The sequence below is a fragment of the Pelobates fuscus genome, chromosome 9 (assembly GCF_036172605.1).
Source record: "Pelobates fuscus isolate aPelFus1 chromosome 9, aPelFus1.pri, whole genome shotgun sequence".
In the NCBI taxonomy this organism is placed as follows: domain Eukaryota; kingdom Metazoa; phylum Chordata; class Amphibia; order Anura; family Pelobatidae; genus Pelobates; species Pelobates fuscus.
Window position 1 is genome coordinate 49,859,631 of NC_086325.1, and position 19,583 is coordinate 49,879,213.

Sequence of the window (19,583 nt, forward strand, 5' to 3'; positions counted from 1 at the left end):
TTCATGCCTTCCTAGGCCTCATTTCTTACTGCAGAGCATGGATCCCAGAAGCCTCCCTGCTTATGCAACCTCTCTATGATGCACTTAAGTCTGACCCATCTGAATGACTTAAGAGGCCGCCAGAGGCCTATTGGATATTTCTCATGTCAACTGGACATTGTGGCCAGAGGGACCCCTTCCTGCCTCAGGGCCGTTTTTGCTGCAAGAGAGCTCATAGAAAGAACCTCAGACCTGGTCCTTGGCCACCCTCTGGTTGTGTTGGCCCCTCATGACATCTCTGCCATCATCAACCAAGTCCAGCTCAAGCACGTGTCTCCAGCCAGACACCTGCGCCTACAGTGTCATCTTCTTTTGCCTGACAACATTTCCATCCAGAGATGTCAAGTGCTTAATCCATCCATTCTTCTTCCACTCCCTGAGGGGGGTATCTACTATGGATTCATCACGGATGAGACCTACATTTACCTGCTCTGTGGGTGTATCAAGAAGATCATGCACCCAAATTTGACATTTCAAGAAAATGAAAATCCTCTCTGTGAAGGCCCAGATTACGCCTTCTGTACCATGTGGTACAAACCAAACATTTCTCCCGAACCTTGCTATGAAGATGAGCTTTACCACTGGACTGATGTGAAGCTCACTGCTCTAGATTTCTATTGTGATTCTGAAGGCAATAGCATGGTCTTGGTCCAGCTACCTCAACAACTCAACTACCTCTACCGCCATTGGGATACCGCTATCCCACATATTCCTGTTACCAAGTTGAAGACAAGGTCATGGAATGATCTTGGGCCCATGGCAAAGCTATGGGCCACCATGAATGAAGAACAGCTACAGGAAAATGGTATTGCCAAATACCCAACAACTGACCTTCTAGAAGCATGGCCACGCCATTTCCTGGAAAAGGAATTTCAAGATCTGGTCATAAAGAATGATTATGACCCAGAAACACCTCATGACTGTTTTGAACAGATGAAAATGGAAACAGTGCACTTACCAACTGTACATGAGAATCCATTACCAGATCCGGATTTTACCCTGTTTGTGGACGGTTCAAGATATGCTGATGAAGAAGGAAGATACCATACAGGATATGCCGTAACCACAACAGATGAAGTTATCAAATCATCATCTTTACCACCAGCAATGTCTGCGCAAGAAGCTGAATTACAGGCTCTGACTTCAGCATGCAAAATTTCCGAAGGAAAACGTGCCAACATCTATACAGATTCAAGATATGCTCTGGGTGTGGCACATGACTTCGGCCTAATTTGGAAGACAAGAGGATTTCTTACCACCGCCGGTACACCAGTCAAACACAGCACTGCAATCAAGGAGCTAATGGATGCCCTCCTACTCCCTAAAGAAGTGGCCGTTTTGAAAGTCAAGGCCCATGGGAAATTGGATACAGATGAAGCAAAGGGCAACCACTTAGCTGATCAGGCTGCTAAGCTAGCGGCCAGGGATCTGCAGGAAGTGGATGAAGAAGTGTCCGGACAAGAAGAAGAAGAAGTTCCTATTTTTGCTCTGCAAACTCTTCCTACTGACTTGCGAATTTTGCGAGAACAGCAAGCTGCAGTCACTCCTGAAGAAATCCAGAAATGGAAAAAGAAAGGAGCTGTCCATAAGGACGGAGTATATTACAACAACTTCAAATTTTGTCTTCCCAGAAAATTATATCCAGCAGTTGTCCAATGGGCACATGGGCCTGCACACCTGTCAAAAGAATTGATGGCCGCCCTCATACAGAAGTATTATGAAGCACCTGGAATTACAACATTGATCAATAGCTTCTGCAAGGCCTGTGTCATTTGTGCAAAATGCAATCCAGGAAAACCAATCAAGGTGCCTGCAAAACACCTGGCGAAGCCCATGTACCCCTTTCAGAGAATTCAAATTGACCACATCCAAATGCCCAAGAGTGGGCCCCATGAATATGCACTAGTTATAGTGGACATGTTCTCAGGCTGGCCAGAAGCCTACCCAGTGGCCAATATCACTGCAAAAACAACCGCAAAGCGCCTACTTACAGATATTGTATGTAGATTCGGACTCCCAGAAGTCATTGAGAGTGATCAAGGCCCAGCCTTTACAGCAACAGTGCCTAAAGAAATTTGGACTGCTCTAGGAGTGACTCTAGCCTTCCACACCCCTTACCACCCACAAAGTAGTGGTAAAGTGGAGCGCATGAATGGCACTTTAAAAACCAGAATGTTAAAAATGTCACAAGAAACAAAGATGCCCTGGCCAGAAAGCCTGCCAATAGCTTTATTTAGTGTTAGGCACACACCTAGAGGGAAGCATTCACTGTCCCCATATGAGATTCTATTTGGGACAGCACCCAGACTAGGTTGTTATTATCCGCAGCAGTTGCAGCTCCAATCAGATGTTTTAGTAGACTATGTAACTGAACTTGCAAGTGCTTTAAACAAAATACATGCCCAAGTTTTCTCTTCAATTCCAGATCCCGATTTGGATACAGGTACCCATAACCTGCTCCCCGGAGATTGGGTTCTGGTCAAGAAGTTTGTACGGAAAAATACCCTGGAACCAAGATTTGACGGTCCATTCCAAGTTCTCCTGATTACCGCAACCTCCGTCAAACTGGCCGGTAGGCCAAATTGGATCCACGCTTCCCACTGCAAGAAATCTCCTGCCCCAGAGGAAGCGAATACCGCACAAACATGTATCTCACAAACATGTATCTCTGGTACACCTTCTCCTTAATTAGCCTCATAAAGGCCCAGCAAGTAGCAGAAGGTGTACCAGAAGGTGTACCCACTAATATCTTTGGTAATTAGTGGGTACACCTTCTGGTATAATTCATCGTGCACCCAGGTGGCTACTTATACCTTTGACTACTGTGATATTGTAGAATGCCCATTTCCCACACCACAAATCCAGAGCATCTATAGAGATATCCCTCATTCGAAAGACCCATATGTTTGTGTAGTTGACAAGCAATGGGGGCACAATTGTAACCACTGGGGGGCGGCGGGATGGAATGCCGGGCCTGCCTGGGGTTACAAACCAAAAAGTGCCGTATCTAAAGTAGATGATCATGGTAGATCCCTTCTCCAGAGAATGACTTTGAGAAAGCCTGGGGGGGGTACACCAATTAAATTAATCCTTAACATTGAGCATCCAAGCCCCACGGATGCAGACCAGTATGTGATGGGAATGTATTGGAAAAAGGGTTCCTACCGTAAATTAGGGCATTTCTACCTCAAAGATATGTGCAACTCTTCTGAGTGGCAAGGGGCCACCCATATGGTCCCTAACCCATTAAAACCTCATATCCAGACCTTCCAAGACATGATGGCCATTGCTAACCCCACCTTCGAAGATACCATGGCCGCGGAAACAGGTTTTAATGATGTAAATCTATGGTTAGAATGGATGAAATATAATGCTAATAAGCATAATAAGACCGCATGCTATGTATGTGGCGGTGCCCGGCCTCACCTGGGTACTGTGCCTTTAACCCTGCCAGTAGATATAGAAGAATGTGTTTTGAGCCTTTTTGCCTATCACTATAATTTTAACAGGTCCATATGTATTGCATGGACAAAAGAGTATCCTCTCCTAACCCAGGATGTCAAACCCCCAGATGGTATTACCGTGTATAAAGGTAATTACACTTGTTATGCTAATTATGATGGAATAGGTAAATTCTTGGGTAACTTCTCTAAGGGGTATTGTGCTACCTACAGAAATGTCTCTATGGACTTGTTGCAGTTTCACACCAGGTCATTAGGGGATATTTACTGGTTGTGTGGGGATTTACAGCTAAGATCCAGAATGGACAAGGAGTGGTGGGGGGAGTGTACTCTGGCTAAAGCCATTATGCCTATACATATCATCTCTGACACACCTCGTCACCCATGGGTCCAAGCACACCAAGGTTAAGCGTGACGCCCCAGTGAAGGGTAGTTTTGATCCTCATGTGTATATTGATGCCATTGGAGTGCCTAGGGGGGTGCCCAATGAATTTAAAGCAAGAGATGAAGTTGCTGCAGGATTTGAATCACTTTTTGCCATAGTTACCACAAACAAGAATTTAAATTGGATAAATTATATTTATTTTAATCAACAGCGTTTTGTTAATTATACCAGAGACGCCCTCCAGGGGTTGGCCGAACAGCTGCAGGCCACATCCCAAATGGCTTTCCAGAATAGAATGGCCCTAGATATGATCTTAGCCGAAAAAGGAGGGGTTTGTAAAATTTTGCCCAACACCATGACATGTTGTACCTATATCCCAGAAAACACAGGCCCTAATGGTAAAGTTACATTAGCCATAGAGAAATTAAATGACCTGTCTATAGAGTTAAAAAGGAATTCTGGGATAAAAGATCCCTGGGAAAGATGGTTTGGTTGGATGACGGGATGGCAAAAGGCTTTAATGCATATTGGTATGGCTATACTAATTTTATTTTTTATTTTTGCTCCTCTTTTGTTGTATCCTCCCATGTCTGCGAAAATCCCTCATGAAGACTGTTGACCAAGCGGCACCCACTTTCACCCATCTCGAAGTTGATGACCAAGATTTCCAAGACATCAGCTCGCCCTGTCTGCCGCTGCAAACAATCCCTTTTGTTGATAAAGTGCAGGAATTCTAGGAAGGGACTAGCTAAGGGACAGCATCTGTCAGTGAATGGTAAAGGCCCCGTGTGGAGAAGTGGTGGGTTAGCTGCCATGGGACACCCATGGGTGTGAAGTGTTCGAGAGCCATACTGACGGATGAGTTAGCCTATCAGGGTCAGATCTAGGGACAGTCTTGCACTTTGCATTAACACCTAGCTAGGGGCCACGGGGTTTCTGTGCCTTTGGGTTAACACGTCTTCTGATACTAACAAATAAAGTTTTATCTCTTAGAATCTAACATTTCATAGGGGGGACTGATGTGGGATTATTAAAAATCTTTATTGTACTTGTATTGAATTATTGTACCAACTCCATTTTAACCTGACTTCTACAATCCTCCATTTTGTCCTCATAACTTAACTTGCTCATTTTAAAACCACCTTACGTGACAGAATTTCCCAACCCAATTAATATAATAGACAAAGACTGTATTTCCTGCAAAGACATGATTAACACAGGAGTTGCTGACTACTCCTTAAACTTGTAAGATAGTATAGTTTGAAGGCCATGAGAACACAGTAGTAATGAAATGTTCTATTCATAAGAGACCTTGCACCTGGACACGAGGCCTGATATCATTGACCGTGTAAAATGACGCTCAAGACCCCCTTATCCCCACCCGTGTCCAGAACAATCCCACCTCTGGTGGGTGGGCACGGGACTAACCACTTAATTTTTGAACCAATAAGTAAGACACTAATCCCGACACTTAACAATTAATCCAATTGATGATGTTTATTTGCTGATATTCTAATAATCAATGATGACGCAAAATGCCTCATAAAAGGGCCTGCGCGCCCGCTTTTTAATCACTTGCCAATAAACTCTCGAAGTTATTTTAACCTGAACCTTGTGTGTCAGACTTAATTACTTCAGCGTATATACGCAATTCAATTTTATTAATTTGGACAGGAACAGATAGACATTTAAACATTTTGGTTTACTGCTAAAAAGTACCATAACACTAACACCGCTTTATTTAGCTAAAGTAATTTAGGTGACTATAGTGTTCCTTTAACCCAGGGGTAGGCAACCTTCGGCTCTACAGATGTTTTGGACTACATCTCCCATAATGCTTTTACAGCCATATTGCTGGCAAAGCATCAAGGGAGATGTAGTCCACAACATCTGTAGAGCCGAAGGTTGCCTACCCCTGCTTTAACCCCTTAAGGACACATGACATGTGTGACATGTCATGATTCCCTTTTATTCCAGAAGTTTGGTTCTTAAGGGGTTAAAGGGACACTCCAGGCACCATAAAAACGTAATCTAAATGAAGTTAGTTTGGTGCCAGGATGTCCCTGGAGGCACTCTTACTCTGCTCAAACTTTTTAATCCCAAAAAGTGCCTCCAGCTGCGATTTCCACTCCCCTCTGCAGTATCCAGCTTCTGAATTTTCAGACTCCGGAAGCATGGAGTGCCCCCAGGTGGCTGAGCCTCTGATTGGCTGGAGAGTGGTCAGCTTGGAAAGAAACATTCCTTTTCCAAGCCAGGTTAGTGAATCGGTGCCACCATAACATAATTTAGATTGTTGTTTTGGTGCCTGGAGTGTCCCTTTAACAATCATTGACCCTCACTGACAATAGTGGGGCTCTGTTGATCCAACTAGAATTTTCAACAGCTGCTATCTTTATACACATGGTGTGAAGTTTGTCATAACATGAACCATTATAGTTTCACTCTGATGCACAGTATCATTTTAACCATCCATATGTAGTCACACCATCACTTAAGACACCTAATGCTACAAGTATTCCAAGAAAATTACTGCTTGACAAAGTGTACATATTTTCATTAGGGTATATCTAAAAGACTTCTTCCTTAAACCCATACTTTCTGAGGCTGTCCAATTACAGACTTTCCAATGCAGCTCAATGAGATGTATTTACAAGGCAGGTGCTCTAGGCAATTGCAGGAACAGGACCTGCTGTCTAACAGTCAGGGGTATAACAAGATTTATAATAAATAAATAAAAAAATAAAAAAAATCTCTACTGGAATCTGCACTTTGTGTGTGGAGGGTTCCTTTAATACAATTTAAGAGGTATAAAGCCTGTCCCCAAATACCAACAAAACCCAAAACAACAACCAGCCATTTAATCAAACTGAGTCTACAAAATAGAGCAGTGATAAAAAATAAAAAGTCATGCAAAGTAAAATAAAGTTCATAGATGGCCAAATGCATATTGCGTGAAAATAAATCTATCAAGATTAGACTGGATATACCCACATCAATAGCAAAACTTAACCACGCAAATTATTGGATCTTTAGCTGATGTATCGGCTTCTCTGGCACAAAAGAAAATATATCTGAGATTGAATAGATACCTGCGGGCAGAATTCACACTGCTCTCTACAGCGTTTAAGTAATGAAGACTGCAGTGTGGATAATATTTAATCAATGCCAATTAACGAACAAGAGAGCAGCAAAGGCAGCAAATATCTCTATATCAAAAAGACGCAGAGGGACATGGCATTCATTTATTTATTCCCTGATGTGACACATGCTCAGATTAAAGGGCTCTAGAGAACAAAGCCAAATGTAGAAGAAAGTTGTTCACAGTTCTAGTCTCACTTATCTAGATTACCAAGTCCCCACACATTTCCCACTAATGAAGCAGAACATTGATCGACAGCTACCTGTGAGCTCTGTGGGCAGTTCCAAACGCATCATTGATGTAAATATCGCCAAGTTTGGACAGGGATGCTCTGAATGTCTCCACATGTGCAGCATCTGCCTTAATCTATATTAAAAATGGTGGAAATAAACTGAGTCACTAATTAGAATTTAATTAAATCATTACAGAAACAGAGCATACAAAACAAACATTCAGAAGGTCTGTATATCTGCATTTACTTTACAAACTAGCCAATAGACATACTTTAGGGCAGACAACTTATAAGGTGAATGTTAAATAAATAAAAAAAAGGGGGCGTGGCCGACCACGGAGCTGAACGGTCGCACATCTGTGGAGCTCCGCTACAGCCCCACAGATACAGAGAGCTAAAACAGAGAAATCCGCTCCAAAACTGCACAGCTACCCTGCCACCCGATAGCTGACAACATGGGGCGCAAACATAAAAAGCAAACCTACACGGAGCGACCCGCGGCACCCGACATTAGGCTGGCATTCCAGAGGCCTACACAGGCGCGGCCCGCCAAGATGGCGCCGGACCCGCAGAGTGAGTTGGAGACGTCTGATGACTCCCAGGAAGAGAGGGATTCCCAAGCCTCACTCCCAGGCACCACTCACAGGTCTGATTCAGAGGAGGATGACTCCCCAGCTACGAAAGGGGACATCAGGAAGCTGCTGACAGACCTAAGACAGGTCTGGAAGGCCGATCTGAAGGAGACCCAAGCTGAACTAGGGGTCTTGCAGCAGAGAGTCCAGGAGGTGGAGACCAGAGAAAAATCCAGAGATATCCAACTCCGAGACACCAAGCGGCAAGTGGAAGGCCTTACTGAGCAGGTCCGGCGCTTGCAAGGAACGGTGGTGACACTCGAGACCAGACACCGCCGTCGTAACATACGCCTCAGGGGCATCCCCGAAACAGTTGGCGGAGAGGACCTGCTGCCCTTTGTCCGGAGACTTACCGCCTCCATGGGCCTCAAGTGCAACTCAGACACCCCACTGATACTATCCGCCTTCCGGGTGCGCAAATCACCGGCAGCACCAGCTGGTGCCTCCAGAGACACGATAGCTACCACCAGAGACATAGCGGCGAAAGCCGCCATCATGGCCGGATCCAGATCTTTGGGGTCGGTGAAATTAGAGGGAAGCGAGATAGACATCTACAGTGACCTCCCTTTCGCTGTGCTTGCTGCACGGAGACAACTAGTACCGGTCACAAGGAGGCTGAGAGAGCACTCCGTCCGATACCGATGGAGCACAGACGGCTCACTGGTGGTACAGCAGGGCACTGATGTACTCACGTTGACCTCAGGGGAGGACCCAGAGACTTTCCTCACGAAGTTAGGCTTGCTAGCCAATGGACACCACAAGCGAACCGAGAAACGTAACACTTAGCTCCTGCAAGGCTTAGCTATTATAACACTGTAATTCATGTGTTTATATCTGTATATAGTTCATAGGAGTTGTTTATATGCCTAACCTACTACCCCATACATAAGCCCTAACAACCTGTCTTCATTAGCGCAGAATGCGTCAGTAGAGAACGCAAAACTCAAGCAACCTCACTAAGCAGAGGTCAAAGTATAAAAATATAAAAGTAGTAAATGCATTTTGGCACCTAGCAATTTAGTGTACATGTTTCACTACAACTGTGATTATTACCATGTTTGTAACCCAACGATATGCTACATGATCTTGTTATAACCTATTCAATAACCAATATAATGGAAAAATGTATACTGTGTGTACAAAACCCAATAAAATACAAATTTAAAAAAAAAAATAAATAAATAAAAAAAAAAAAAAAAAAAAACTACATTTGATTCTAATTTTCCATTTTATGTCCCCTAAAAAAACAAAACAAAAAAAAAAAAAACATTTTTCTCATTCTGCACAACATATCACAGGGTCAAATAAGCACAAGTGGCACGAACACCAGTTCCCACACAGGGTCTCTCATTTCAGACAGTAAAAGGTCATTTAAATATAGGTTGACATTTGTCAGGCTGTACAGTAGGTGAATTGCCTCAAGGGCAATATGTTCATCTGGGTCACTCATGCTAAAAAAAAAAAAAAGGAAGAACTCTAACCTTACAGCAAAATGTCAGAGGCCATAAGGTCTGCAGACCGTATCAAATACAAGAATGTGCTCTATGCTCAATCTCCTTTAAAATGACAAGCCAACACTTCTGAGCGGGAGGAGAACATTTTATTGAGATATTAAAGTCACTTAAAGCAGTACTGTCAGTGACATCCCCTCACCCAAGAGTTTTAAGATAAAATCTTTATGAAATACTCATACTGACTGTTGGAATTTCACTGAAATTCCAACTCAGTCAAGAGATATCGAGACAAAGTATAAACTACTCTGGCAGTAGCTCAAAACATACCTACAATCTCCCCCCCAACCATCACAGGTGATGGCTGCAGGGAATTTGTTTTATCGATTGAGGATCCTGCGGTCACGTGGGATCCTCCATAGACCTCAAAGTAGTAACCTCGCACATCGAGAGTTCAGCAGCAATGTCGGCTCCTGGGACTGAAGCGCAAGGAGCTAAAGAGGACCTGCCAGAAGAAGGTCACAGGGCCAGCAAACGAAAAGTTTAGGTGAGTAGTCACCGACAGGGTTGTTTGCAAATTCTGCAGTGTCCCCAGACTATCTTTGCCGTTTTAATAAAATAAAAAAGTTTAAAGAAGGACCAGTCACAGGAGCTATCCCACCTTGTTTCCAGATGCGTCTTTGCCTTTGCCCTCTTCCTCCACGTGGAATCGCAGGTTCTCAAGAAGCAGGACTGTCCCAGTAGCTGGATCAGCACAAGCAGCTTCTACCTCTGCTCCTACACAATCCTTAAGGAACACCACATCTCTAGGGAACAAAGAAAACTATTGTACAATAGCAAAAGACATTGGCAGGAAAAGGAAAGAGGACTCCACAATATAGTCGCAATACAGGAATGTTAGGAGTTTCTCAAACATACAAAATTAGATGTGTTACTAAAATTAGTCTTGCCCTAAGCCAATATACAGATTGTGTATTTTGCAATTATTACGACTGGTGTGCACACATTGCATACCATTAGCAGTGCATAGTAAGCCATTCTAGCAATGATCAACACTGGACATCAACTAGGAGAATAAACCACAAATTATTTTTTTTTTTAAATAGAAAAAAATCATACATGTGAATCTCTCATCTGACATGACACTTTCTATTTGTAGTGCCTGCCTCTATTGTATGCACCTCATAATTGCATTTTACGAGGTGTACACCCATTCTAACAAACCACATAGGATTTGATGGACGTACCTCTTCATTAAAGCTTTGAGCTCCTCCGCTACAGGTGCCAGGGAGTACTTGTCAGGCATTGGCACACCATCCGGTCTACCAAGATGGCTCATGAGAACCACTGATTTGGCACCATGGTCTAGACAGTGCTGGATGCTGGGAACAGCGGCCTTGATCCTGAAAGGATATAAACATGAAGTAAGTTATATTTTAAATGATAAGCAATAAAGAGAATTTAAATTACACTAAACAAAATCAGGTTCACAATAAGTTAAAATTGTCATTTAAAACAATAGCTTACCTCTGGTTATTGGTAATTTGATTATTTTTCATTGGAACATTGAAGTCAACTCTATGAAGAGAAAAGAAGAGAGGTTTGTATTAGCGCCTGCTCACACCTTTCTATTAAGCTCATTACTTAAAATGATCAACTATTGTGAATTATGTCAATGTCCTGCAATAATTTCACCTAGATTGGTTTAAAATCAACAATACAACACCGGATGGGTGGCAGAAATCACATGTAACCATTTGCACAGGTATAAGTAGGGCAAAGTCAATTACTACAGAAAAACATCCACACACATTTAGGCATCAATTCACAACTATAGACAAGCATTGTGCTCAAAACATTTGAAATATTGGATGACTTAATCCAGTGTTCTGACAAGCAGGAGAGAAAAAAAATAAATAAAAAAATACCTATAAGCGCTGGCATTGGGACATAATATGTATGCCAACCAATACAATCTTTAGCATTTATGGCTACATATTAAAGTTTGTATAGCAGTGTGAGGCTGGCCTTTTTATGTACACAAAACAACCTACCCAATGTTTTTCCTTCCTGCCTCCTAGCACAGCCAGTTAAAGGGACACTATAGTCACCTGAACAACTTTAGCTTAATGAAGCAGTTTTGGTGTATAGAACATGCCCCTGCAGCCTCACTGCTCAATCCTCTGCCATTTAGGAGTTAAATCCCTTTGTTTATGAACCCTAGTCACACCTCCCTGCATGTGACTTGCACAGCCTTCCATAAACACTTCCTGTAAAGAGAGCCCTATTTAGGCTTTTATTGCAAGTTCTGTTTAATTGAGATTTTCTTATCCCCTGCTATGATAATAGCTTGCTAGACCCTACAAGAGCCTCCTGTATGTGATTAAAGTTCAATTTAGAGATTGAGATACAATTATTTAAGGTAAATTACATCTGTTTGAAAGTGAAACCAGTTTTTTTTTTATGCAGGCTCTGCCAATCATAGCCAGGGGAGGTGTGGCTAGGGCTGCATAAACAGAAACAAAGTGATTTAACTCCTAAATGACAGTGAATTGAGCAGTGAAATTGCAGGGGAATGATCTATACACTAAAACTGCTTTATTTAGCTAAAGTAATTTAGGTTACTATAGTGTTCCTTTAAAGTTAGTCAGGTTGACAAAATTTTTTTTAAAAAAATAAATAAATTTACAAATGACATGGATAAGGAGTATCCAGTAATTTCACATTATTAACTCAACAGCGTTATCTCTGCAATAGAGAGACCCAGCTAACCTTTCCTAAACTTAGTGGTTATGTTGTTAAGACTGGGGCAGGGGTGCCAAAAAAGGTAGACCCCCAGATGCTGCAGAACTACAACTCCCATGATGCTTTTAGAAAGGACAAAACATTATGGAAGCTGTTTTAAAACATCTGGGGGGGGGGGGGAGGGGGGTCTACCATTTGGGCACCCCTGGACTAGAGTATACATTTAAAGCCGTCTAATTTATTAGAAATCACTATAGCAATGAGATTTTGTATGGCATATCTATGACTTCACTTTGGAAGGGGTTCTCTTGGCCCTGGGCCACACTGTTACTATGCAAATATAAACTGGTGTTTGGCGGCAGGAAGCAGTGAGCAAGCATTTGTTCATAGAGGTAGTAACTCGCATTCAGTTTACCAGGATTAAAATAAGGGCTGTTGCCAATTAACCTTAAAGGAGAAAATGAAACCTTTGGGCTTAACACAAGTCTAGACACATCTATGTGGGTTTTATTAAAAACCTTTTAACCCCTTAAGGACCAAACTTCTGGAATAAAAGGGAATCATGACATGTCACACATGTCATGTGTCCTTAAGGGGTTAAACACAGAGGCTTGTTGGTACAGCATATTGTTTTGTGTCTAGTCGTGTACATGGCATGCCTAATGCATGCAAGTCTTAACACAATACAACAGAATTGTTCTGCACCATCTAATCACACATAAATAGGAAAGCCCAGTCTACGTAGACTAAACTGAAGCACAATAATGATTAGGAAAAAAAAAATCATGTTAGCAGTAGCTTTAGGTCATAAGATTTAAAGTACTATCAAAGGGCAGTCAATGAGCAGAAGTGAGTTTATCTGGCTGGCTGGCTGCCCCACCATAGCACAAAGAAAACATCACCAAACCAGTTCTTTACAGTAGACACCCAGATTAGAGGAAAGTTGTATTTATTAACACATGTACTAGAGATAAGTATTGCAAACAAAGCTCTCCAGCATGCCCATAGTTATTAGGGCAAAAATAATGTGTATATTCAGAGTATGCACAATTGGTACTTTCTCTCTGCAGGGGTTTCTCCCACTGACAAAAGGGTGGTTATTATCCCCGACCACGCATTTTAAATATTTTTTTATATTGAAAAGGGTGACTAAAAAGGACTTAAATTGACATAGATAGTAGATGTGCAGAGTTTGATGTACTATATACATTGGTATTCAGTTGTGTATGGCAAGCCATATACAAGATAAATACCTCCACAATACAATACATGGTTTTTGTAATTTAAAAAAAAATAAAAAATTAAGTTAAAATAAAGCTTACTAAATTCAGTTAAGAGAAGTTACTGGAGGGGACATTACATTTTACTGTGGTCCAACAGCTGTTGAGGTCACAGTGAGAATCACTGACTTCATCTATTCACGATTTAGTTTCATTACATTTTCTTTAGAATCAAGGACTGGGCCAGACGTTGGCATTAGCCTCCTAAAAACCAAGTGTTATACATCATAAGCGGAGCCCTAAAGTCTGTCTGCATATAATGTGCTGGTTTAGTAGCATGATACCAGCCAGGTGCAGGTATCACATCAACCTGGTCATTCCATATTTAAATTACACAGGCTTTCTATCATGGGATGCAAAAGCCAGGGCACTGAATTTATAGGCCAGTGGGCAGAAGGATAGAGCAGAATACATCTGTCAATCACTGGATGCTATTTATGTCCTTGGAAGAGTTCCAAGTAATTATAACTTCCCACACTTCACATGCATCTGTTATCTAATGGAGAAAGGATCTACACTATATCAATTGATAAGTTATTCATGATTTTCTCCTCCAACACATAAATACTCATGTCAAATGGTAAGGGTTTAAGAAAGGTTAGAAGATGAACCATGCATCTCTTCAGCCATGTGCAAAAAGTGGAAAATCTTAAAATTAAAAAGACATTCGGACTAAAAGGTTCCTATAACTATTTACCCCATTGTCTCATAACACTGATCAGGTTTTAAAATGACTGTAACAGCCAGGTAAAGGAATGGTTTAAATGGCAGCCATCTTACCACATGGAAGTGACTCATTGCCATGTGCATTTTGAGCCTGAACTACAATATACCTCACAGCAGGCCATGTATAGCATTAATAACTATAATTGATTCTAGCGATGCTGCTCCATCTTACATGACCTCTTACTGTCCTTCACAGCAATGACAGGGAGCAAAAGCCACAGAGATGCTGCAATATCCTCTGCTGTAACACTGCATGTAATGAAAGACAGCAAAGCGGTTTGAGGCCTGTTTGAGACCTCAGCATAGAAGGCACTACATAATTGCTGCATCCTGCAAACCAGTAACTTAATGCAGGGGGGGGGGGGGGGGGGGAAGAATTAAAATAAATAAGATACAAACAAGGCTGACATTTGGCACAAATCCTGCACAAGGTGCACAGTTATTATAAGTATTCATGTTATTGGCCAAGATCACGTTTAACCCCTTAGGACACATGACATGTGTGACATGTCATGATTACCTTTTTCCCCCAAAAGTTTGGTCCTTAAGGGGTTAATTAAATGCTACTGGACAAGTGTATGACTTATGTTGAGCCAGAGCTAACAGGGTTATTGGCATGTCACAGGGGTATCTAAAACACTGAGTTCGGGGTTATCCCTTTGCAACCCTGGACTGGAAGATCAAACAGTGAACCTAAGGAAATTTTCACACATACACAAATTAGAGTATGATTTTTTTTTTTTTTTTTTAATTTTAGTTTTTTTAAGCTGTGGCTACTGACTACATTATTGATGTCCTAGAAATAAGGGAAACTAAACCATGGCCCAAAAACCAGCAGTTAGTGGCTGCATTCTATAGGGTTTCCATGCCAACAATGAGGTAGATTAGAACGTTAGGGATCTTGCAAAGCATCATCATGAACTGTAGTGGGATAACCACACCCATAGGTATGGCAGCATCACTGGGGTATCTATCCATAGACACACTATGTATCTATCTACATCACCTTCCTTCCAATGGGCTACATAGAGTAATGTGCTGTATGTTCACTATAAACTAGGAACAGGTACTGCATCCTCTGCATTGCACTATGCAGCTCAAGATGGACTACAAATCCCATCAATCCCAGCCACCACCAGTAATATAATATGGGGGAGTGGGAGGGAGTTTTATAACAATGACTGCAACAACTGTTTCTACATAAAATTAGAAGGGTCAATATACTTTACTCCCAAACACTGACATTTATATGTATATAAACCTCTCATGGGAATATAACCTGACTACATTTCCCATGATGCCCTATCAGCCAGCCCAGCCATAGCCGACTACATTTCCCATGATGCCCCATTCAGCCATAGGCTGACTACATTTCCCATGATGCCCCATTCAGCCATAGGCTGACTAGTGACTGCAGTAGTGGGATAACTGTAGTGGCCAGTCTGCCATCCTCTCACCTCATCACCACCCTCTTCCCCTTCACGTCCAGCTTGTCCAGGGTCAGCTTGTTGGAGAGAGACATGTTTGCGGCAGCTCTGCAGGCTCGCTAATGGAAGAGAAGAACTGCTGCCTAGGTCACCTTAACAGCACCGAGCCTCCCTCTGCCCGCCTGTGATTGGTCCAGCGGACAGGCCTGAGATCCAGCCTGGAACGCCATTGGTGGAACGGGATGTCAATTCTGACAGAACTTACGCCCCCAAAGCAGTGGGTTAGGTGGGCGTGTCTGAGGAGAAACTGACAGGTCCGTGAGTCAGAGGAGCGTGTGACGTAATTCTGCTCAGAGCACGTTTTACACGTCTGTGCTCAATAATAAAGGCATAGTGTGCAGTGCTCACAGTGCCCTCATATCCCCTCAGTGTCTCTGTATCTGGATATACTGAACACCCCCCCAGTGTCTCTGTATCTGGATATACTGAACACCCCCCCAGTGTCTCTGTATCTGGCTATACTGAACACCCCCCCAGTGTCTCTGTATCTGGATATACTGAACAACACCCCTCCCCCCCCCCCCCCAGTGTCTCTGTATCTGGATATACTGAACACCCCCCCAGTGTCTCTGTATCTGGCTATACTGAACAACACCCCTCCCCACCCCCCCAGTGTCTCTGTATCTGGCTATACTGAACAACACCCCTCCCCCCCCCCCAGTGTCTCTGTATCTGGCTATACTGTACAACACCCCCCCCCCCCCCCAGTGTCTCTGTATCTGGCTATACTGAACAACACCTCCCCCCCCCCCCCCCAGTGTCTCTGTATCTGGCTATACTGAACAACACCCCCCCCCTCCCCCCAGTGTCTCTGTATCTGGCCATACTGAACAACACCCCCCCCCCCCCCCCAGTGTCTCTGTATCTGGATATACTGATTTCACACCTCCCAAGTGACCCTGTTTAGGAGGGAGAGTCCCTATTCTAAAAAATCTCTCCGGCAGAGCTTAGGGGCCTAGACGGGACACTTTTTTTTGTATTAGTGAGGATAAGTAGGTCGGAGCAGCATTGTGTAGAGATTTGTAAGCAAGTATCAAGATCTTAAATTGAGTCCTATATCTTACAGGAAGCCAATGTAGGGACTGACAGGGGGTGTGGTAGGTGCGAGCAGAGAGGAGGATGAGCCTCGCCGCCGCATTCATTATAGACTGTAACGGGGCAAGTTGGGAACACATAAGACCACTAAGAAGCGATTTACTGTAGTCAAGGTGAGAGAGGACAACGGCATGGACAAGCACTTTAGCCGTATCAGGCGTTAAATAGGGGCGGATGTGCGCTATGTTTTTTAGATGAAAGCAGCAGGATTTGGCAATTGATTGGACATCAGGGGGGAAGGAGAGGTCAAAAGAGAACACCTAGGCAGCGAGCCTGCGAGGTAGCGCCATTGACTTGGAGGGAAACAAATAAGGGAGTAGCAACACATGAGGGGGGGGGGGGGAGACCAGAAATTCTGTTTTGGACAGGTGAAGCTTAAGGAAATGAGCAGCCATCCAGTTGTAAATAGCAGAGAGGCAATCATAGACGCGAGTCAAGAAGGGTGGTAAGAAATCATGGGAGGGCAAATAAATTTGCATGTAATCCGCATGAATGATTCCTGAAGCCAAAGGAACTGATGAGTTTACAAAGGGAGGCAGTGTAGATTGAGAACAAAAGGGTCCAAAAACAGACCCTTGGGGAACACCAACAGAGAGGGATTGGGGAGAAGAGGCAGGGCCAGAGAGAGAAACACTGAAACGCTGGGAGAGGTAGGAAGAGCACCAGAAGAGAGCGGTATTTCGTAGACTGAGATTACAGAGGATGAGAAGAAGCTGTTGATGATCAACAGTGTCAAAAGCAGCAGAAAGGTCGAGGAAAATTAGGATAGAGTAGTGGCCACGGCATTCAGTGTTAAGATCATTGGATACTTTGGTCACAGCTGTTTCAACAGAGTGATGAGCGCAGAATCCAGATTAAAGCGGGTCAAGCAGAGAGTTCAAGGAATACTGTCAATCTCGCAAACACAACTCTATCAAGAATCTTGGAGGCAAACGGCAGTAGTGAGATAGGGCTGTAGTGGGATGGGGAATTAGGGTCAAGGTTGGGCTTTTTCAGTAATCACACCAGAATTGTGGTCTCTGCCTCTTCCAGTTCCCAGAGTCTTTCAACTTGATTAGCCTAGCGATTTGCATGACCGAGGTTCCACTTACCTCTCAAGTGCCTTGATGAACAAATCTGCCAAGAAGGTGCAACATAGATCTCCATCTTTTCAAAAAGCTGCTATACCCTCTGAGCAAGAAGGAAGAAGATGGCCTCCCGCCTTGAGCTCAGACCCTCACCAATATTACTTCCATCTCTCTTCACCGTCTATTACCAGTGACTGAAATGTCAGTACAGCAGATCCTGGAGGATCGCAAAACTACCCTGAGATCCAACTTTCAAAAACTAGCTGTAGAAATAAGGCATATAGCTATGCAATAGGTGAGCACACTGCACACTTGGAAGACAAGACGGATGAGATTATAGAGGCGCATAAACCTCTGGCTGAGCCTAGGCCTATATGGGAAAGGATAACAAACATCAAAAGGGCAAGGAAATGGTGGAGAGATAGCGAAATACAGGGTATAAGGTTCAAAGGATTATGGGAACCTAGAGGACATGTATTTACAAGGGGACATATTTTTCTTTATTGGCAATAGTTACAGTCTTATTCACTAAAATCTACATTTTCCTGAATTAAAGGAACACTATAGGGTCAGGAACACAAACCACATTTGAGCCCCCCTGACCTCGCCTCTGCCTCTGACCTGCCTGCCTGACATCATCAGAAGTGATTCTGTGAGCCAATCACATTTCTTTCCCATAGGATTGGCTGAAACTGTCAAAGAGGCAGAGCCAGCATAAATCAGCCTAGCAGGGAGACAGACCAGATGCCATTTCTGGTTGCTCCCGTCTTTCCTGGTACACAATATACTTAAAATCTCGACTTGCAAAAGCCATCCAGGGACAAGACTCAGAGTGCCTGACCTGAGCGGGGGAACTACTACTGCACCATCCGATGCCCTTCCGGTACACCCTGAAACTTGCTAAGCCAAAGCACAGAGCTGAGGTATACCTCAAACCGGCGTTCTACGGCCTGGAACATCTGCTCAGCCGGAACTGCCTATAAGTCACCGGAAACCAGATACAGCGCAGACCACTGACCACACAGCCACATAGATGGGGTGTAGATCACAGAAGTCCCAACCAGGTACCGCAGCTGTAAAGCCTGATATAGGCACAATGCTCCAGCTGCAAACACCCGCCAAGATGGTGGTCGCGGAGGACCCAGACACTTCAACACGTCCCCAGGCTAATCTTCAGGAGCAAACAACAAACAACACAACAAGTTACCTCACAGTAACAGACCACAACACTGCAGGGAGGCACAGACCCAGCAACCAAACAGGGCCTGCAGCACCTTCAAAACATGTTGCAGGAAATATAAAATCTCCTGGCTGCAGACTTACCTGCCTTTAAAATAAGCATGCAACAAATCACTGAGAAAGTGGTGAACACAGAGGGGGATATAAAGGTGATCCCAGGTGAAATTTCCACACTAAAAGATTCTATCCTCCAACTACAGCACATCCAACAAGTCCTCTCAACACAACTGTCAGCACAAGAGGACAGGAACCGACGTAACCACATCAAAATCTGAGACATACCGGCCTCTGTTGCCAAGGAGGAACTACCTCACTATGTGAGACAGCTCATGCAATCTATACTACCCCCCACAGTGACGAGGAAACTCAACTTTGTAGAGATACACCAACGCTGACCATCATCCGATGCACTCTACCCCAAGGCAAGGGTCACATTATGGCTGCGATAAAAGGCAAGACTCCTATCAATTTTGAAGAGTCCCAACTGACTTTATATTAAGACCTAACTAAAGCTACACTACAGTGGAGGAAGACACCTCACCGACTGGCTACGTACAGCAGGGGTGACATGCCGATGTGGTATTCCATGATCCCTCATCGTCACT

General features: G+C 43.5%; 1 protein-coding gene across 1 annotated transcript in view; it reads right to left on the reverse strand.

Annotated features, from left to right (window-relative positions):
• LOC134572759 (phosphoglycerate kinase) overlaps nt 1–15,677 on the reverse strand; it is a 30,564-nt gene extending 14,887 nt beyond the window's left edge. Inside the window, exons 1-5 of the mRNA XM_063431928.1 lie at nt 15,548–15,677; nt 10,867–10,917; nt 10,587–10,742; nt 10,001–10,145; nt 7,287–7,390 (exon numbers count right to left, since the gene is read on the reverse strand). Coding sequence (XP_063287998.1) covers nt 7,287–7,390; nt 10,001–10,145; nt 10,587–10,742; nt 10,867–10,917; nt 15,548–15,612 — 521 coding nt within the window. The 5' untranslated portion in view covers nt 15,613–15,677. The remainder of the gene's footprint in view (nt 1–7,286; nt 7,391–10,000; nt 10,146–10,586; nt 10,743–10,866; nt 10,918–15,547) is intronic.
• Nucleotides 15,678–19,583: the final 3,906 nt, after the last annotated feature.